The 23388-nt window shown below is 38.8% G+C and overlaps 1 protein-coding gene across 2 annotated transcripts in view; it reads right to left on the bottom strand.

The window, feature by feature from the left end:
* Positions 1-23388, bottom strand: part of JAKMIP2 (janus kinase and microtubule interacting protein 2) — a 1408623-nt gene that overhangs the window by 101604 nt on the left and 1283631 nt on the right. For both annotated transcript variants that reach the window (XM_044069136.1, XM_044069137.1), the window contains exons 19-20: positions 12513-12581; positions 5663-5740 (exon numbers count right to left, since the gene is read on the bottom strand). In XM_044069136.1, the coding sequence (XP_043925071.1) occupies positions 5663-5740; positions 12513-12581 (147 nt within the window). The remainder of the gene's footprint in view (positions 1-5662; positions 5741-12512; positions 12582-23388) is intronic.

Below are 23388 nucleotides of genomic sequence, written 5' to 3'. Positions count from 1 at the left end.
TTGTTGGGTGCAGCAAAGAGCCAGTCGTCCAGGTATGGAAACACCTGAATACCCTGAAGCCTCAGGTGAGCCGCTACAACTGCCATTACCTTGGTGAACACCCTGGGGGCTGTGGTGAGACCAAAGGGTAGGGCTCGGAACTGAAAATGACTGGCTCCCAGCTGGAAGTACAGAAACCTCCTGGAGCTTCTGTGTATTTTGATGTGGTAGTAAGCATCCTGAAGGTCTAATGAGCACATCCAGTCGCACTCTCGTTGATAAGGTAGAATGGACTGTAGGGTGATCATCCAGAATTTCTTTTTGGATGCCAACAGGTTTAATGTTGACAGGTCTAGAATGGGCCTGAGGTCCCCCGTCTTTTTTGGCACCAAAAAGAACCTTGAGTAGACGCCTAATCCGGACTGATCGGGGGGGGGGACCTTTTCAATGGCGTGTTTGAGAAGCAGCTTTGAAACCTCTAGAGCTGTGGCCTCCCTGTGAGTGGGTGGAACATCCAGGAGGTGTTTTGTAATATTTGGAGGGGCAACAAAAGGAATAGAGTAACCTCTGGATATTATCTGAAGAACCCAGTGATCTGTCGTAATGGGCTCCCAAGCTGCTGGGTGTAAGGACAAACATCCCCCGACTGCCTCCAGAGTAGGACAGTCGGGCAACCTCTCAGGGCTGCTGACTGGGTCTATCAGAGAAGGGTTCCCTAGACCCGAAATTCCTGGGACCCCCTCTTCCTCTGGGTTGGCGTCAATCCTGTCCCCCTCTGCCTCTGGGGGAATAGCTGTCCTGAGAATCCCTGGAAAATGGAGATTTTCAGAACCACATCTTCTTCTGCCCTCATTGATTCCTAGAGAAGGACCGCTGAGGGTTAGAGAAGCAGACTCCAATTGCAGACAAAGTCTTCCCATCCTTTTTGCTCTGGATAAGTGTGTCACGTACTGTCTTCCCAAAGAGGGAAGAACCATCATAGGGAGCGTTGATAAATGATGCCTTGAAAGGGTCCGCGAACTGACACAATCTGAGCCAAGCATGACGCCTCATGGCTATACCTATCCCAGCCGCCTTAGCTGCTTCTTCCGTGGCATGGGAAAGTAGCCGCATAGATGTGTTTGAGACTGACTTCAGAGTAGACATTTTCACCGAGAACAGCTGTCTGTCCTGCAGCGATAAAGACTCTGGGGATGACTCAGCGAATTCCGAAGCAAGGTCTCACTGAAGCAGAATCACATGTGCCAAATAATTCAGAGCACGGATAGAAAAAGTCACTGAGGAGTATATGCACTTACAAAACCTATCCACCGACGTGGACTCCTTGCCTGGAGGGTAGACTAAGGAACTTTCCTGTGCTAGTTCCTTCTTTGTGGCCGCTGCGACCAACACAGCATCAACTGGGGCTCCTTTCGACCAGGGTTGTCTATCAGAAGGGGGAGATAAAACCTTGTCAGGGCATTTGAGGATGGGCTCTACGGTATCGGGCTCCTTCCATGCCCTCGTGGTGATGAGGTCCACCAAGGGTCTGCTGGTGGGGACACCCAGGAAGTAGATGGGCCCATGCCAAAGGCCTCCAGGAACACTGATTCATCCCCAGAAGGTTTTGGGGCTGACCAACCTCCCCTCTGGCGGAGGATCTCCATAATTTATCCGAAGGAGACGTCTTCAGGAGGTGACCTGGGGGAACCTTCTCCTTCATCTAAGTCAGTGTCAGTAGTGAGGGACTCGGGGGAGTCCAAGTGACTCCTTTTGCACTTGCGCATATGGTGACCCTCTTCAGTGGACTTTCAGAAGGGGATCCAAGAGCCGCATGGGTTTCCTCTGGGAAAATGATCTGGGGATCCTCTGGCACGGGCTGTTCCTGAGACAGGATGAAGGGAGTCGTCACCAAATCCAGCGGGGCCTGGGTGGTATCCGAGGGGATGGGCTGGGGTCTCAATCCCTGGGAGAGAACCCTCTCCACCACTTTGAAGGTTGAGGGAGAAGTCCTCCCCGAATCCGAAGTGGGGACCGGAGCTGAAGACAGGGTAGCTTGAGGTCCGAGTGAACGGATCAGATCCGAAAAGGTCAGAGCCAAAGAATCCATTCCCCCAGGTCTGACTCCCTGTCTGTGGCTCCGAGAGTCACTTGGATCCGACAAGTCGGATCCGAGGAACTCAAGGTAACAGCCAGAGTCGAGGTTGGAGGAATTGCCGACGCTGAGCTACCAGCTCCAAAAAACCTCAGATCCAAGAGCCCTAAAGCCGAAGCACGGATCAGGAAAGGAGAGATGGGGTGGAAAAGAGGCATGGAGGTCACCCCTCCAGAGCGAGAGGGACCTGGCAAGACTCCCATCTGAATTTGGGTCTGAATAAATCTCCGCATCATCCTGTCCATATCCATGTCTGATAGGCTCCGAGTCGACCTCGAAGAGGCCACCGACTCGGATCTGGCTGGTCTACGCAGGGGGGGTTGAGGGCCTAGGGTCCGAATGTTCCAACGGCTCTGGTGAGAAACAAGGAGACCAGAGCCGAGGAGAAACAGGCCTCATGGTCTTAGATGGGGGGCTGAGAAAGAGCTCCCTGTCTGGGGATCTCTTACGATGCCTGTCCTTCTTTTTCTCCCTTTCTTCTTTGCACCTTTCCTTTTCCTTCTCTTTTTCTTTTTCCTTATCTTTGTCAGACTCGCTGACTGAAGATCTGTCCATTAAAGACCCATCACCAGACAAAGAGGGAGGTTGAGTCCCTGTCTGGGGTGGTACACTAGCGACCGAGGCCGAGGCAGATTCCAGCACGGCAACAGGGAGAAGGCCTTTGGCAACTAGTTTGGCCTTATGATCCCTAAGGGCCATAGGGTTGAAACCTGAACAAACAGCACATTGAGTAGACAAATGTGCCACTCCTAAGCATATCACACACAGTGTGTGACCATCGGCAGGGGAAAGCGTATGGCCACACTCTGTACATTTTTTGAACACAGGCTTTGGTTGGTCAGCCATAGCCCTGCACTCCAAGGTACAAGCATTACCTTTCCAAAAACCACACACATACACACACACACACACACACACACACACACACGTAGGGGAAGGGCAGGCCTAACTACTACTCTATACAAAAACCTTTTTTTTTTTTTTTTTTTTACACCAACGACCAAACACGTACTACAGAAGGGGAGGAAGGGAAATCCTAGTCAAGCACACCTAGATATCAGCAAAAAAATTCTTCTTACTATCCCTGAGCTCAGAGCAAATGCACACTACTGGCGCGGCAAACGAGATCTGAGGGAAGATAGGAGATGGTAGGGCATTATGGGTAAGGGGAGGAGCTCTGAGCTTGGAGCAGATGCTAGAAAAAAAGTTGTCGGCTCGGATCCGATATGGATCCGTATACCACAGGATGCAGATAAAATGAAGTTAACTACTTCAGATCAGTAATTCTTTTAGTCAATCAGGAATAGATAGTGAGACTATCTAAATACTGTTTTTCTTATAACTGTGGAAAACTTTCCATCGATGTTATAACATTTCCTGTGACTGAAATTATGGTTTTTACTGTAAATAGATATTTAGCATTTTCATGTTCTTTTATTATAAAATATATTTAAGCTTATCACTGTGTCTGGGACTTTTTAGAAAATATTTAAGTTTTGCGAGTATTTGCACATATTTATTTGGTGATAACTATAGCCACTCCTGAAAGCTTTGCTGTTTGGTCAACATTACCATTTGTATTAATATTGACTTTAGAAACCAAACTGTAGTAAAAACAGAAAGGCAAGGATGTTGTCAAAAATAGATTTATTCACCAACCAAATAAATGTTAGCTTAACAGACCTGATGAAGGTTGCACATTTTAAGTGCATCCGAAAGCGCTAACATTTATTTGGTTCATGAATAAATCTATTTTTGACTACATCCTTGCCTTTCTCTTTTTAATATTGACTTTACTCAGCATAATTGGATACCCTTTTAAGAGCCTTATAGTAACTGGCTGGTGGCAGGGAATCTGCTTTATAGTCTGGGCAAAGTTGGTAGAGCAAGTAATCTGTGCCAGCCTTTCTCAGGTGTGTGTGTGTGTGTGTGTGTGTGTGTGTGTGTGTGTGTGTGTGTGTGCGTGCGTGCAAGGCAAGGCGTGCGTGTGTGTGTGTGTGTGTGTGTGTGTGTGTGTGTGTGTGTGTGTGAGAGCTACTTGGAGCAGGGACATGAACCACTGGTTTCACATTGCCAGTGGGGAGCTTTCTTGGGTATCTGTGGAGAGAAAGAGACACCCAGACCCCAGGCTGAGTGTGTTCCCTTTGTGCTCTTAAAGGAAATTGTCCTTTTGATGCAGAGAGATACTGAGTGTATCCATCTGTATGCCAAGTGAACATTCCTGTCCAGTGTCAGTGGTGAGGATTCAGGCTCCTTGATTACTGGTGCTGAGTGGGGTGTCACAGTAGTGTGTGAGTTTCCCATACAATTTGGCAACTAATGGTGGGAATGAGGTAGGCTGGAGAAGTTTGTAGTTCAGACAGCCTAGTAGCATGTCTACTCTATGCTTCACAGGGAGCTATTTGGCTTTTTTTTTCAGGATTAGGCAGTGGTGCTTATGAGCAGGTGAGTTAGTGTTTAAGGGACAGATTTTGTTTTCAATAGTCTGTAGTGTGGAGGAGTTTTTCTTAGAGGCTATGGTAATTATGGGTAGTCTATATTCGAGTTGGGCCAGGAAGACTCTTTTGCATACTGCTACCCTGGCTGGGTTGGGTAGGTGAAGTGAGAGTTTCCTAACCATGAAAAGAAGTGACTTACATTTGCACTTAATTTCTCAATATGTGTATGGAATGTTAAAGACTCGTCTAGCCACAAACCAAAGTATTTGACAGTGGTGGTTGTTTCGACTGGTGTGTCACAAGGGTACTGATATTAAGTGAATTTGGTGATTTTTTTTTTTAAGTTTTTGGGTGATGCAAAATATTATGCTCTTTTTTATGGTAAAGTATTACTTATCATTTAGGTAAAACTGCATACCCAAAATGCAGTCTTATTAATATGTCTGTACTCTGGAACATCTACAGAAATTCAGACACTGCGTGCATACATGACTAACAACTTTCATGAACCTTGAATTGTTTTGATAACTGGATTACTAAAGTCAAGGTGCAAACTCAGGAAAAAGGAATTTATATTCTATGGATAATGGCATCATAAAAATATCAAGGCCATTTTTATTCCAGATTGGTGAATGAAAGGATACAGATCATTTGGAGTGGTCCCCTATTGATGATATCAATCATAAGTCCTGACTCATGTATTTAAACAGTTGTGCATTCAGGATTTCTTCTCTGGTGATAAGGCTACACGGCTGTTGATACACCTGCTTATCCTTTGTAAATAATTTTACATCTTATTATTTATGCTGCACATTAAACATTATCAGGTACTACATTTCATGTTTCATGTCTCTAAGGATGTCAAACATAATTAAACATACTTCTTAATAACTATTTCCGAAAGCAGACAGCAACTTGTCTTGTCTTTGGCATTGCATTTCAATAATTTTGACAAGTTGCAACTAAAATTCACCGGCATAACATAGTGTGAATTATACTAACAAAGGAAACACAGTTTGTCATTTTACAGTCATTTTAGAAAAAGCATGACAAACTCTGTGAACATTTTAACCTTATTCATCTATGAGTTAGAGCACTTTACTCCACTTACCATGTATGCTTGATCAAGGGCCTGCTTCCTGTAATCAAGTTCTTCTTCTAAGTAACCCTTCTGTTTACAGAACATCTCCTAGAAATGGCATTAAACAAATAATGATGTGGCAAAAGAACAAAACAATAGAAATGTTTCACAATAACAACTTTTCTCAGCATTTATAGACATTCCCACTCACTCTTTACTTTAATGGCAGTATTATTTGTTGAAATAGCACTGAAAATCATTAAGGAATAAGGACAAATCATCAGACACATCTAAGATCAGTTAAGACAAAGCAGGAAGTCACCCTTTGCATGTCTTTTAGGCTCCATATCTCCAAAAGTAGAGAGCATATAACTAACATGTGGACCACTGTTATTAGGCTTAATGTGCTATGCATCGGGAAGAAAGAGACATAGATAGTGACTTTGGCAATCTTAATTAGAGATTAAACTTTTAACACAGAACATATTCCTAGAGAGGGAGCAAGATAAGTTTATGGAACAAAGCCTTCAACCAACTAGCAACCCATCAGATATGTTTCCACCCATTTCTTTTGTCCCTTGTGTGAACTTTCCTCTAAGATATCTGAGTTGAATATTTAACCACAAACAAAGGCAGGAAGAGTGCCCAAAATATATGAAAACAAACTAAAAATAAAAAAACGGGCACCAAGGAAGGACGGCCAGCACTCGACAAGTACAATATAGTAAATTTATTGATCCAAATACACGTGATCCACAAGGCCAGTCTTATAAACACATTAACGCTCAACAAATAACTGTGTTTTCTTCCCAAAAAAGACTTCATCAGATGAATCAAACTTACCCAGAACCCTCAGAATATATATTAAATACAATATAAAACCACCAACAGACACATAGAAATAAGTAAACATTAAAACATCTATACCACACTCAACAGAACATGCTGGAGGGACAGGTTCATAACCAAGAGACTGTCCATGCTATGGAATAGACTTCCCATACATGTCAAGCAGAGCACCTCACTGGCCCTCTTCAAGAGAAATCTTGATGAGTGGATGGGAAATAGAAAATTCACCCCGGGGACCACTCCAGTGTCTCTACTCGACAGAAGCACTGGGAACTAAGGTCAGGTGGCACAATGCCAGGTAATCCTATGGGCTAGGCTTGTAAAGGCTCCAAGGCCATTAGCCTAGTACACACCTATGAACCTATTAAAATCAGATCCCCTAAGTAGAATAGAAAAGCAACTACCTACTTCATGGTGTGAACTTACATTATAAAAACACATATAAAGATGTTCATTCTGCGGTGGTGGTGCTGCGGTAGCGTTGTCGCCTCACAGATAGACGTTGTCCTGTTCGATTCTCAGCTAGAGCGTCTTGTGTGTGGAGACATGCGTGAATGGGTGTACCTTCATTGAAGGTTGTGCGTCAGAGCTGGCAACTCGGCATGTAAAAATCTACTGCCAATCATTAGCGGACCGGAGTTCCGCTGTGGCGACCCCTAACCAGGAAAAGCCGAAAGACACAACAACATATAAAGATGTTCATATTATGTAAAAAGTATATGCTAAATACATAATAAATTCACAAAAATTAAAAATATATATATATATCTTTACAAAAATACTTTAAATAATTAATTCTAACACTATCAAGGTCATGTTTTATGTTAAACCTGACCTAGAGCTCTATCTAGTGATCATAAGGGAAATGACAGGTTAAAATATCAAAAATCAAAGCCTAGCACCCCTAAGCTTCAATACAAGGACAATGAAAACTGTTTCATTCATCCCAGGAAATATGTTGGCCTCCAAGATGATTTGCCAATAAAGTTCCCTGTATACTATCTTCAGTTACCAAGGTTTCCCTCTTTTATTCACCGGAATGACCTCTATAAAAAAGAATAAATACTTGTTGATGAACATGTCATGCTATGTTTATATAGTACATTATTAGAATCCCTGTTTTTGATATCATATAAATGTTCATAAATTCTTTTATGGAATTTCCTTTCTGTTTTGCCTATATAGAACACATTACAGATTTCCCATAATACTATATAAACCACCCCACTAGTATTACAAGTCTCATGACCCTCACATTTAACACACTTGTTTCTCACAGGTATATAAATGCTTTCAGCATTTATTATATATATAGGCACCGGGAACATGAGCCACATTTGAAAGTATCTGCTCTTGCTTGTTTGTTCAAACTAATCGCCTCGGCCCTCTTTTCTATAATACTTTAATGTTAGAACTTCTCTAAAAATACATTTAAAAGGTTGCCCAAAAATATTAAAGTTTGATATGCTGGTAAATCTAGCCCATTATTTTTCCATTATATTCCTAATGACCCCATCATCCCCATTATAAGTTGTCACAAAGGCATGTTCATACGATGCTTTTTCCACACGGATGTTATTGGGTTGTACCCTGAAAGTATCACACATACCTAATAGGGCTGCAAACCTATTCTGTCTACCTCGGATGACCTCTTCCTTAACTTAATAAATCAATCAAGAAGTTAGATTGGGACAAACGAGAATATAATGAACATCATGCATATCCTAAAACCACGACCTATAGGAAGCATGTATGGGAGGGGTATGGAATACAATACAATAGCCAGGATGACTTCCCTGTTAGGGAAGAATTACAGCATGATGGATATAATTTTGGGGAGGGGCGTGACCATGATTTGCATGACCCTTTAGAGTATCCCCCCTCTCTGGAGGTTGGAGAGAATAAAAAACAAATCAACCAGTATATTACAACGGTATATTACAACTACAACAGCTGGAGAGGGGGATACAGAGGGAATCGGTGGCAGAGGTAAATGCTTTTTTAACCCCAATGGGCATTTTTAGGGACGGTTTTAAACATAGTTTTAGGGGTTATCATACTTTTAATTATACTACCATGGAAATTAATGAGGACAATTTTAATCATTTTTCTAAGGGCTTCAAGTTTATTCGTAGAAGAAAGGCAGATATTAGTAAGGTGGTGGTTGACTTGAAGGTATTTATGAGAAAGAAGAATTATGAGTTGTTTTTCCAGGGAAATGAAAGTGTACACAATACCAAAGGAGTATTGTCTAAGAAAAGTATTTACAACCCCCCCCCCACCCCACTGAACCCACAACTCAAAACTTTGAGACTTTCCTAGAAAAAGAATTAAGAGATGTAAGAGTACATCATAGGGTTACTCCCAATTTGACCAAAGATGACAGGGAACTTTTGAATGATATTAAAATGAACAGATTTTTGAAGGTAATGACCCCAGATAAGGGAGGGGGAAGTGTATTCAATGCTTCCATCATGTATGAATCTAAGATGATGGGGATCCTTAAAGATGATAAATATGGCAGAGTGTCATTAAATGAAATTAATATAGCTTATAAAAAGATATTTCTGATTCTTAATGACTTATTATTGGGAGGTCTAATTGATTTGGATTTATTCAGATTTTTACATACTGATAGACCTAGAGTTCCTACTATAGTCAGCATACCCAAAATGCATAAGAATGTAGTTGATCCCCCTCTTAGACCTACTGTAAGTGTGGAGGGGTCTATCACAGCTTTTTTGGCCAAATTTCTTGATGTTAAACTGAAAACATTGTCCACAACCTGCAGGGACACACTGAAGGATTCATGGGACTTACTGAAGTATATTAAACCCAATTTATATACTGGCCAGATGTTATTCATTACCATAGATGTAGTAGATCTAGTCACTTCCATCCCACATGAGTTAGGAACTGAATGGTTAGAAGAAGCTATGGTAGAACATGGAGGTTTTTCAAACAATGATTTTCAGGTTTGTTCAACACTGATGGATGTAGTTTTGAAGAATAATTTGATACACTTTGAGGTCAAATTTTTTTGCCAATTACAGAATTAGCAATGGCCACTAGTTGTGCCCCTACATATGCTAACTTAGTCCTGTCAGTGTTGGAACAAAAATATATTTTTAACTCTGAATATGTGGGATGATGGAATTTATACAGACGTTACCTAGATGACATATGTCTGTTTTGGACTGCTACGGAGGAGAGGTCCATTGAATTTTTTGATTATATTTCTAGCACCACCAACTTTTTAAGATTTACTTATGATATAAAATATGATGGTATGAATTACTTGGGCAACACCATTCAGATATATGAAGGGAGTTTAAGTGTACTATTTATTGGAAAGAGACTTTTTCCAATTCATATTTACATTACACAAGTACACACCCTTATTTTCAAAAAAAGAGGAATAGTCAAAGGACATTTTGTGAGGGCAAGTAGAATAACCTCTGAAGATGAGGACTTTCTGACTGAGTGTTGTGTTTTGGAAAAATTGTTCAGAGAGAGGGGTTATCTGGACCATTTGATTTATGAAATTAAGGAAGAGGTCATCTGAGGTTGAGAGAATAGGTTTGTACTGCTATTAGGTATGGGTGATACTTTCAGGGTACAACGCAACAATGTCCATGTGGAAAACGTATCATATGAACATGCCTTTGTTTCAAGTTATAATGGGGAGTTGGAGTCATTAGGAAAATAATGGAAAAATCTGTAACTTCGCTCTTTTCAGACTTCGGGTTTTACATGTCGACGAAAGAGCATTCGCTCTTAAGTTGCTTTGCTCTTCTAATATAGACCCACCAGAGCAGGTACTATCAAATGTGGCTAGTGTTCCCAGTGCCCATATATAATAAATACTGAAAGCATGTATATACCCGCGAGAAATAGGTATGTTAAATGTGAGTCTCATGCAACTTGCAATACCAGTGGGTTGGTTTATATAGTATTATGTGAAATCTGTAATGCATTTTATATAAGCAAAACAGAAAGGAAATTCTGTAAAAGAATTTATGAACATTTATATATCAAAAATAGGGATTCTAATAATGCACTATATAAATATAGCATGATATGTTCATCGGCCAACTATTTATTCTTTGTTATAGAGGGGGACCTTGGGAATTGAAAATAGAATACAGGGAACTTTATTGGCAAATCATCCTGGAGGCCAACAGTTTTCCTGGGATGAATGAAACAGTTCTCACTGTCCCTGTATTGAAGCTTAGGGCTGCTAGGCTTTGATTTTTGATATTTTGACCTTCAATTTCCCTTATGATCACTAGATGGAGCTCTATGTCAGGTTTGACATAAAACATGGACTTGATAGTGTTACAATTAATCATTTAAGGTATTTTTGTAAAGATATACATATATTTTAAATGTTTGTGTATTATGTATTTATCATATACTTTTTACATAATATGAACATCTTTATATGTGTTTTTGTAATGTTAGTTCACACTATGAAGTAGGTAGCTGCTTTTCTATTCTACTTAGGGGATCTGATTTTAATAGACGTTTTAATCGTTTAATTATTTCTGTGTGTCTATTGGTGGTTTTATATTGTTTTTAATATATATTCAGAGGGTTCTGGGTAAATTGGATTCATCTTATGAAATCTTTTTTGGGACGAAAACACAGTTATTTGTTGAGCGTTAATGTGTTTATGAGACTGGCCTTGTGGATTATGTGTATTTGGACCAATAAATTTAGGGTATATATTAGAACACTGAACTTTCAAAATTTCAAGTGTTGTAATATCGAACTCCATTAATCGAAAATTTAAAACATCGAACATACAGAACAGCAATTATTTTCCTAGGGAAAAAATTTGCTGTCCAAAGCACATACACACAACACAAGCACACCAAACAAACGGCAATCCACACGCATACACCTAAACTCTTACACCTAACCCTACACTAAACTATACATACACCACTAACTATCCATTTACCTTAACCCAAACCCTAACCCTAAGGTCCGTCACTATCGCACAGTCTCCTCACCTGCGCCCTAACCCTAACTCACCTACCCCGCCCTAACCCTCACGTCCACACAATCGCACACTTACCTGACCTGCGCCCTAACCCTAACTCACGTAACCCGCCCTAACCCTCAAGTCTACACAATCGCACACTTACCTGAACCCGACCCGTAACTTTCCACCACAGCGGTGAAAATACGGAAGCAACAGAAACGGACAACCAAATTCTTTCCCTAGGAAAAAATTTGGTTTTCTGTTTCTTCGATATTTTCAGTGTTCGCTGAAAATGGGTCGATATTAGAACACTCGAAATTTTGAATGTTCAATGTTCTAATATAGACCCTAAATTTACTATATTGCACTTCTCAAGTGCTGGTCGTCCTTCCTTGGTGCCAGTTTTTTATATTTCGTGAGTTTAATATTTCTGGGAAAAGTCACAGTCTCTGCATGCACGCAATTATCAAAAGTTAAGGACAATAATAAGAGATCTCTGAAAATAAAAAGTATTACTAACAAGGAAACATTATGTTCGTGGGAAACAATTAGACCAAATCACTATAACATGATGAAAACTAAACAAAGCCTGTAAAATGAACTGAAAAATGCAGTCTTAACTCATAAAAAGACAAAGTTGAGGAGGAGATATGGAAGAAAATAAAAGATGATAAGCTATAGAGGAAGGGTGAAAGCAATTATACAGAAGACTATCCAATGTGTTGCTGTAGTAAAGTTTGTCATATGGACTTTATAATGTAGTTAAAGTGTATCCCTTCATATGCATATGTCTTGTTGACATTTATGAATGGATTATATTGCTGCACATGAAATGGATGTGAATTATACGGGTTCCCAGCTTGTAAAACATGAATGTTTTCTAGTAGTGCTGTTCAATATAACAGACAATCAATAAAATATGCAGCAGAAAATAAAATATTACAGTAGAATTAGTTTTCCTGACATTGCGTTGGGATTACATGGAGCAGCACCATAAGTATTCATTAAGCAGAAGAAAGTATCGTTTCGGACAGTACCTACCATTTCTATTTCCAGGTCCACCATCTTCTGGTGCAAAGCTGCTTCGGTTCCTTCAATCTGCTGTATCCACTAGGAAAAGCATTAACAGTGAACTCATTTGTATGCAAAACATTTCACAGAGTCTGAAATTATAGCCAGTTTGCTGTTGCACATTATAGTGGCAGACTCAGATTTTTACCTGCATTGCTTTGTTATCAAAAAAAATACAGCATGTGTAAAATAAAATTCACATTTGTTTCTTTTACTTTAAGTATCGTGGGCATGTGTTAGACAGGAAATATAAGAACAGTTTGGCTGTAAGTATTTAAGATAGTCATAACAATGAATTCATTTTAAAGTTTTAAGCACTCCAGAAATAAACCTTTTTTCATAATGTCCAAATACTCTCATTCAAATAGAACTGCATGAGAACAAGAACCCAAAATCTGAAATTGTGGCAGATGAAAAGAACAGTGTCTCTGAAGAGGTAGCTCAGTAAAAATTCATAAAAGAACTCAATAATGCATCAAACACACATAAAACCATTGTAGTACACACTGCGCTGTGATTGCACTTTGAATCATGGAAAAAGACAAGCTTATTAAACATTATTCTGATCTAAGAAAGATGATTAACAAGATGTTGTTAAGAACCTATCAGCAGTGGTAAGCTGAAGCCTTAAACTAGAACATGAGTAGCCAGTGCTGGTCACCACAGAACGAAATTAAGAAGGTGAAGCAGCTTTAAAAACTGTCGGCTATTTTGCTGTCACACACAAATGTGGGGCAAAGTGAAGTGGCTAACAACTGTTAAAGTGTCAAAGGGACATTCAGCAACTGTCTGCTGTTTCTGTGGCTGAGCTAAATGTTTTAGATCTTTCAAAGTTCTAAAACACATTGTGTGCCTACACTTTATTTTTCTGCAGAAAACCAAAACCGGCACCACTACTCAGAGCACTCAAAATGGCAAGTTGCCAAATCACCACTGTTTCTTAAATACCTACATATCACATTAACGCTTAACTGTTTCACCGCATTTTCGTCTTAGGAACACAGACTTCATCAGCCATGGAATGCATCATCAATTCAACCTGAAACAGTATGGATTTCTTAACTGCAGGTCATGTCTCCTCAGTTTTCTGAACTTTGAAAAGGTCACAAGGCTGTGAGCGAAGGTCACACAGTTTATGCTGCCTACCTAGATTTAGCAAAAGCATTTAATACTAAATCACATGATGGAATTATAAACAAGCCAAGAGCCTAAAGCAAAGACCCAGATAAAATAAGGTGGACTGCAAAGTGGCTGAAAAATAATATGCATATTTTCACATTCAGTGATGCTTCCTTACCGAAAGAAAAGTGGGCCAGTTGTGTTCCTCAGGGGTTTGCATTGGGCCCCTCCTTTATGGCATTTATTTCTCTGATCACTATACAGACAACAAGGGTCTCTAGCAGACTAAACTTGCCAATGACTGCAAGTTAGGTGCAGCTGTCAAATCAACAAATGATACAAATTCCCTTCAAATGGAAATATCATGTGTACACGGAAAAAATGGTAAAAAATAATGATAAGAAATGTAGTATTAAAATGCTAGCACCTACTGCACCAATGACACCCAAATCTTCAATGAAGTGTCATTAGAGATGTGGGCACTTGGATAGACGGCTCCCCCTCCTTTGATCATCATGTAATGACTGCAGATATCAGAAAACTTGAAAGACCACGGAAGTTCCCAACAAAAAATAATGTTAGACCTCAAAAATCGTAGCTATCTGGAAAGGCTGGAATTGTTCTCTCTGTACTAAGTATCATATAGACCCTTTAGGGGAGGCCTGTGTCTTTTTTCCATGCACTCAGGGATCACATCATCCAAGACCTCCTTTTTCACAATGTGTCATATTCTGCAGCCAACACTAGCACAAAATATCTCAGTTTAGATCAGAGAATAAATAAAACTAAACGGAGAGATAAGTTCATCACCTGACACCCCCCTTGCTCTAGAATAGACTCTTTTTGCATGTCAAACAGTGCATTTCCCTGTTGGTCTTCAAACATAGCTCACACAACTGGATGGGCACTCTGAAATACACACAGACTAAACCAAAATATGCAAGGTAGACTGAGTGCACGGATTAAACCAAAAGTCACCAAAAGTCCAAAATGAAATCCAACACAATGGAAAGATGAAAATATGGAAAATGTATCGTGGCAAGCTCCATAAATAAAATATCCACAGCAAACCAGTTTCAGCTGAAAGTTCAAGCCTTCTTCAGTGCAAAAAATATATTAGTTAGAGCAAGCCCTAATTCCTGCTTATATATATGTGCATAAATTAGCCAAAAGGGCGTAATACCTTAATTGGAGTGATTAAACAATAGTTAAACAATCCAAAGCTGAAATTAGCTTAACTCATTCAGGCCTGGTTTAAATAAAAGGTGCTTTATTTAAACCATGCCTGAATGAATTAAGCTAATTTCAGCTTTGGATTGTTTAACTATTGTTTAATCACTCCAATTAAGGTACTAAGCCATTTTGGCTAATTTATGCACATATATATATATAAGCAGGAATTAGGGCTTGCTCTAACTAATATATTTTTTGCACTGAAGAAGGCTTGAACTTTCAGCTGAAACCGGTTTGCTGTGGATATTTTATTTATGGAGCTTGCCACAATAATTTTTCCAGATTTTCATCTTTCCTTTGTGCTGGATTTCACTTTGAAATACACACCACGGTTTACATGTCTTGCCCTTTTAAAAAGTTTGGTAGACCCTGAGGCTGGTTACTGACAAAGTATACATATCCTCTGGTGTTACTGCCTTTTATTTTCTATGATTCATATGAACAAGTATGAAACTATAATGTCTAGCTTTAATGACTCACTATAACCCTCAGTTATTTACCAGAAAATCAACATATTCTAGGTGCAGATCAAAAATATAGGCATATCAGGTACATTCTGCAAACTCAAGGGCAATTGAGAGGCATGAGGGTTTCCATTGTAAGAGCTTGCACTGTATTTTTTTTCATTCATTTGATCACAAAACATCTGAGGTATGCTCAGTCAGGAAAGTGGTTGTAACTGTGTAATTGCTAGGCACATTTTTTATACGTGTAAGAGAGAGACTTAGTGTGTGTGTCTGGACATTAAATTCTTACATAACCTGTACATTAAAAGTAAAATATTTCCTCCAACAACAAACAGTATGCTACAGCAACTCTGAAGTAGAAGTAGGCGGAGCAACTATTTTGCATCAAAAATATATAATAAATATATACAGAATCCATTATTAAATCATTATGATACACTTATGGCAGGCATTACAGGGAAATAATGAATCTTCCAGGGAGTGAGAACCTCTGTCTGTGACATCAGGACTCACAACACCCCTGTGCAGTTTATTATTTCCATGTAATGCTCACCCTGCAGTGTATTATTGCTTGCATATATGTTATGTGGTGAGAAAAATAAGACAAAAAATGAAGCATAAACAAAATTACTCAAAAACTGGAGCACACTTATGCAAGTCAGCAAAGCAGAAGCAGGGGCACCTAAAGAGGGATTTGCTAAAGCATACAAAATGGAGGAAGAAACAGGCAGTATCAGGATGGACAGCTGCAGTTTCCAACAGGTGGACCTTCTGACTACAGAAAATTGTAGAAGAAGAAATTAAAATGAAGACAGGCAGAGCTAAAATTATAGGGACAGAAGCTGATGAGAGTCAATAGAAGCCATCTACAGAGACCTGAAGGCTATAGCTTGGTTACAGCTTCAACATGACTGAAGCTGCAATGCAGTAAAATCTTCAAGGCATCTAAGCAGGGTGGAATGAGTAGAAAGTTTGCAGCATAATACACATTAAAAACTGGACAGAAGCTAAGAAAGGATAATAGTATTGCAAAATGAAATGCTGCTGCAACTAACTATGACATGTTACCTGGAAGGCAAAACCAAAGTAGAGAAATCACAGAATTATCACTCCTCCAGAAATGACTGTTGAAGAACTAAGGCAGAACAGAAGTTAGAACAGAAGATTGTCTTAGCAGGATCTGTAAAGAAACTAGCTACTGAAGTAAAAGGAGGTGAGAACTCAGCAAAAGTCATAGATATGTGATCTGGTTAATTAGATCATCAAACTGAAGAGCATGGAGGTGCAGTAGGCTGGATAATAAGGCTGTATAATAAGACCATGTGATCCCAGACTGTGTCATGTGGTAGAAGAATATCAATGAAAACATTAACATTGTCCAAAAGTTTACAGACTCTGGGATGGGCTTAGATCTGACAACCCCTGTATTTAGACCTTTACAAGAGGTGCCAAGTTATCTCATTACCCAGCAGCACTGCTCCCTGAGATACCATCACATCCAATTCAGACATATCCAAGGACAGGAAAGCCTACCAGACCACTAGAATGTGTAGAGTCCCAGACTGCATTACGCTCAGCTTCTGTCAGACATGGGGTATATGGTTCTTGTTCACATTGATAATACAGTAGATGTCTAAACCATGCTTGCACAAATCTGACCTTAGTATCAAAAGTATATGCATTGTCTGCACTAATCTGACATTAGTATCAAAAGTATGTGCATTTTTATATAGAAAAATGCACCATGAAAAATTCCTGTGCTCACCATGGCAACATGGCTGAGACTTCTCAATACTGTGCTGCTGTTATAAACCTTAAGGCTGGAATGTAGATGGTCAAACTCAGGAACAGCATGTAAATACATTTCCAAGTATATCTCTGTGAAAGTTTAAGAACTATGAAAATATATTTTAGATATTGGCTTGTATAGAAAAGCCTGGAATGTCAGCTTTTAGTGATACTGTGTGATGAGAGTCTGCCAAGTGACATATACTCATTCTACTCAAGGAAGAGAAAGCATTACATATTCATAAAATACAATTTCTGAGTTTGGCATTAATCATACGTACACATTATATAGACTTCTTAATAAAAGTGACTTTTGTATCACTGCAAAGATATCACCACCACCAAAAATTAACGGAAATTTGTCCTACCATTAGCATACAGATATAAAGCCCTGACTATGATCCAGGTGACATAAGTTTGATGAGTGAGATTAGGAACTTGATGATGCAAGCAGAAAGGGTGGGTTTGTCAGTTCTGGAGGAGGGGAATACTGGGCATTTCTCTACTAGAACTGTATTGGAGGCTAGTGGTCAGAGAGATAATACAATTCTAGGCCTGGGAAGGCTGAATAGGTATGACTATCCAATGGGCTTGGGTGGGAACACTCGCAGGGTTACTTTGTACAGCCTTCCCAGCCACACATGATGACATCAGCATGCATGTGGAAGAGAGATCTTTAGGGAGGGGAAAAACAACTGCAAACAGCAGTTTGACATCATATGCCATCCTGGGTCTATATTAAATTATCGAAAAGACAGGTCTGCAAATGGCACCTCATCGAAAATGCCATTTGGCAAACTGTTCATAGTGAGATCGCAGTGCAATTAAGATTGGAAAATTTGCCCTTTCCTCACTGTAGTGTAATCTTGAAGTTGGTATATATAATTAGCGGAGGTGTGGGGGGGCACAACCCCCCCCCCCCACAAGAGCAAAATTGCTGAACGGCATTTTCGATGTAAGTGGTGTTCACAGACCTGTCTTTTTGATAATATAATATAATATAGACCCTGCCATCCTTATCATGGTTCACTTGCTTGGAAAGCCTCCCACACAGTTAGTCTGAAGCATAGAGAACGGGGGCCTCACTCATGAATAGGTGTTCTCTCAGAATGAAACCCCTTCTGTGCAAGTCACCCTGGGAACTGCCAGGATGGAACGTTTGAAGACTGAGACCATAAGGACAGGCAGGACATGAAGTTAGTGGTCCAAAGGGCAACTTCAACACTTGAACTACCTGTAAATCTTTGAACTGAAATGGATAGATGGAATCCCAGTCTTTACTGCTTGATTTTTCAAATTTAATGTTATGGAAGTTTAATTACAAACAGTTAAGGGTGATTGAAAGATACTTTAACTAATAGTTACCTGCATTATACAAGTAACCCTCCTTCTTTCATGAAAAAAGAACATTCCAAGAGGTCAATATATTAGGGCTTGTAAAATGACCACTAATTATATCAAACTGAGACAGGAAATATCACTTATTATTGATTTATTTGTGGGCAGAGGCTATAAAAGAGAAATTGTATTGAGTTTGGAAGAAGTATTGATAAGATGTATCCTCCTATTCTAAGGTCGTCCATTATCTCTAACCAAAAAGTTAAGCGGAGTAAGGATAAAAGCTTAGTCTGTAACTTAGACATGACAGTAGATAGTTACAATATTCATTCCTTCATACAGCACATTGGAAATTTTTGGAAGGTAATAAGGAATTAAGGCTATAGGAAATACACCTGAGTTTGTATATACTAACAGGGTGAATAAGAAAACTTTACGATTTAATGATAGTATTAAGATTTTGGATAATATTAATAGCAATAAGAGTAAAGGGATGTTCAGATGTGGTGACTGTAATATATGTCATTATATTTTAAAAGGACCTGTTATAGACTTAGAATCTGTAGTTCATACCTTAGAAGTACCTGATAGGTTTAATTGCAAGACAAAGGGAGTAGTCTATGTGAGTGCGTGTTCTGGGTGTTGTGCCTTTTATGTAGGCATGACCACCAGCACACTAAGAGATAGGATTAAAAAATATTTATATAGTATTAAAAGGACGGATGATAAAAAACACTTTACAAGCATACTGTGAGCTGTGAAAAATATAAATAATTTCAGTTCACCATTTTATAACATTATTTGGCAGACAGTAGAGGAGGCAATTTTAAGAATTATATAGAACAAGGGGAGATCTTATGGCAAATTAAACTGGGAGCTGACTAATTTCCAGGACTTAACAACATGATCAATATAAATGTTTTTTAATAGTTAGAAGATCATTTATTAGAAAATAAAAATATGTTTTGGACTGTTTTATATTTTGATATTATGATATATAAATATTTATGCATGCATACATTTTTATTACATATTTTTCTTTTTTTTTTCATTTTTTGATTCAAATGTTTTATTAAGTGTCAATTAATTAATGGAAGATGTTTCTTGATTGGTTTATTTCAGTATTTAAACTTTGTTTGTTAGTAATGTTATACTCATGAAGTCTGTTTAAGTCTGTTTTCAGACAAAAGCGTTGATTAAAGTTTTGGTTACGCTAATTCCATTTTGTGGTTCCTTTCCTGGTCCGGCTGTTGGATTTTGTGGCCAGTGTGATTTTTGAGTTCTGGTTTTACTTGCGTATAGATGCCACATGTTTCCAAGTGAGGTGGATGTATGATTTATTTTCATGGTGGCAAATGTAATGCAGACATAGTAGATACATGCAGTGATGTGGTAATTTATGATTATGTCATTTGTAATGTGCAAATTTTGTGCAAGCTCTGTATTCCATACATGTATGAGACAGATGAACTATACAGGACACATCACTGGCATGATTTACCTGTGTGTGTGTGTGTCATGGCAATGTGCAGACTGCAGGCACTGCAGAGTGTATTCACAAGTTCTACATGTGACTACATGCAATGTCTGTGAATGCACTGATCCATCTAGAGCAACTGTAGCCATATTAATAAGGAAATGTTATTATTAGCAGCCATCAAAAAACATTTTCCAGTCTTATTATTTTCATTAAATCCAACATTTTCCAGTCTTATTATTTTAACTAAATCCATTTTGCTCAAAATCACACAGATCAACACCAAGCCAAGCTTAAAATTGCTCCAGCTTTATTAAAAAGAAAAACAATCACTTATACATATGATATTATATTGTATACTCAAAACAGTCCTTGTTCAGCTATCATGTACATACTCATCCCAGTTCACAAAAGTGTTTATATTTTTAGCACATTTCCATTATTCATATATCACTTCTGCCACTTCCCCCAATGTTTCTGTGCTAAAGTAAAAGATCTACTCCCCTCTGATACCTGTCTACCTTTCTCTCAAAAACAAATCTCCTGAGACTCCCTCCATAAAGCTTTCCATAGACCTACAAATTGAACTCTAAATCACATTACGTAGGATGAGCTATCAACTCGTAGCTTATTAGAGAACACCTTCCATGCTCCAGAAAATCATGTAACATTCCTAAACCTACTCAATGAACTCTCCATTAACAAGAATCCCATTATTTTGAAGACTTTAACTATCCCCTCAAAAACTGGAATACCTAAACCTCCAGTGAAGGATATGCCCAAACGTTCTAAGATTTAATAAACAAAAATACCCTGAACCAGTTAACAAACCCCATAGGGGTCAAAATATTCTAGACTTGATTCTTATGAACCTTCTTCATGCACTTCTGCCCCTGGCATTTCTACCTCTGGTGAAGTTGTATCATAAACCAGTGACTTTCACTTTTAAAATCTAAAATGCAAAAAACCAATATTTCAGAATTCAATGATTTAACATGTAATAACTTCATCAAATTCTATTAACCAAGTTCTACAATTTGCTTACAGAAGCATCACCCTTAATGTTAACACAGTAGGTAATTTCTCTAAGGAGTTCTTTGCTTACTTAGATATATGTATAAACTGTCAGGTTCAACCAGATTTAAATATAATCAGTAAGTCAAAAACAAACTACCCTGGTGGTCTACCAACATAAATAAACTCTACAATAAAAGAAAAAAAGCCATAATGTACAACACAGATTGAAGAACCCTTATAACAATAATGTCACAAGTATTATAAAAATCAAAATTGGGTTGGGAGAGTGGCTTAATGGCTAAGGTGTTTGCCTTACAAACACAAGGTGCAGGTTTTGAGTCTCACAAGAAATAATTGGCTAAGCTTAAAATGGCTCGCAAGGGCAGTTAGCTTAGTACTAAACTATGAACCTATGAAAAATACAATTATGTCTACTAAAAGAGCCAGTGAACTTAAGTTAGCATTGGAAGCCAAAAACAATTACAAATCCTTCTTTTGCTATGTTAGGAAACAAAGAAATAACACCCATCATTGATCTGAACTTATCCAAAATAGCAACACTTATTCTGACCTAACAGCAAGGCCAACATTCTAGAAAACAAATTTAGTGTGAATTTTACCTCAAAACAGCTGTTCATATTATGCATATCCTCAAATGTCTCAGACCCCTCTTTATCATCACCATGCAACGTGTACTGAAGATACTTTCTTAGACCAAAAATACTTCCTCCATGGATCATAAGATACCTGGCTGTTTAATAAACAGTATTAAACAAACTTTATCATAGCTTCTCCATAAACTTTGTAACCTGAGCTTAGCCAAACACTTTATCCCCAAGGTCTGATGCACAGCAGGAAAAATGCTACTCCATAACAATTGCCCTACCACTGACCCCCTGGAATTATAGGCTTATAATTTGGGGAGTCTTATTTGCAAAGCCATAAAGCATATAATAAAGGACCTGCTAAACTCTCAGATCAAAAATAGCATCAGACTAGACCCACAGCAATTCTGCTAAGATCTGCCTGCAATCAGCTGGACATATAAGCGAATTTAAGTACACTTGTATCTGCACTTTTTCATATAGTACTGTATTTAATTATTTTTTTCACTGAATATTAATTCAGTTGAATATTGTGGGCTCTGTATCTCTACAGTTAGTTCCACACCCTCCCTCCCTGTTCTTGTTTTGGTGTTAATCTTGGTGGCATTGAAAGTGCCCGCCCCTCTTGTAAATTTGTATTTGGATACTCTTTCTGGGCCCATCTCATTTGCTCACTCAGCTGAGTGCAGTGAGATCATATTCTGATTTCAGGCACTCCTGCTAGTCCCATCTCTTCAGCCGTATCCACTGTGTACAAAGAGAGCATTTGGGAAGACTACCCCTGCCTCTTAATCCTGCTCTGTTCCCTCCCTAAAAAAAAAAATATATATACACACACACACACACATATATATATATATATATATATATATATATATATATGGGTTCCGGCGTGTAGCTCGCAAGACATTTCCCTGCGAGCTACATCGCCAAAACCAAATGGCACAGCAGCACTTTGCCGTAGTGCATTATGGCCGAAAAGCATAGCCGCTGCAGCTGTAATCCATGAACGGAAATATTATAAATGGTGGCGATTCTTACAGACAGCTGTCTGGCTGTATTCAAGCAGGACAGCCATACTGGATGTGTAACACATTCCTTATTCTCATTCAAGGAATGCATTTATTTAATTATTTATTTATTTTGTTGTCAAACGTCTATGCTTTTCAGCCATATTGCACTACGGCAAACTGCTGCTGCAGCCATTTGGTTTCGGCAATGTAGCTCGCAGGGAAATGTCTTGCGAGCTACATGCTGGAACCCATATATATATATATATATATATACACACTTTATTCAGCTGTTCTTACTGTAACTGTCTTAGTTTGCTGTTCTGCGTGCTATCTGTTCAGTTGCTCTTACTCTGCGCTTATAACTGCTTGTTAGTAGCCTTCTAATTTACTGCCTTCTGCAGTTGTTTTTAGTCATTTGTTAATTTAATTGCATTTATTTAAAGTGCATTTGCTGTAATATTGCTACACACTCAAGTGTGCTAGCCTGCGCTGCATTTGAATTTTATTTACTGCTGTTTTAGCTGCTTTTCTGTAAAAAAAAAAAAAATCTAAGCTTGTTTCCTGCCTTTCTTGTAACTAGTCTAGTTCAGATACAGATATGCTGAATCCAGGACTGTTGATAAGCTACTGAGCCTCCCAAGCCTCTCTGTGTTGGAGGGAAGCCTTCTAGCTTATCAGTGGGAGTGGTAAGCACTAGGTAGCCTATCTATCACAACAGGAGTGGTTTCTGGCCCAGAAATTGTCGTTTATTGACCATTTGGGTAGTTTTCCATCTCTGGTTTAAAAGAC

The sequence above is a fragment of the Protopterus annectens genome, chromosome 4.part0, assembly GCF_019279795.1.
Source record: "Protopterus annectens isolate FY-2018-M chromosome 4.part0, PAN1.0, whole genome shotgun sequence".
NCBI lineage: Eukaryota > Metazoa > Chordata > Ceratodontiformes > Protopteridae > Protopterus > Protopterus annectens.
This window is presented reverse-complemented; position numbering and strand designations above follow the sequence as displayed.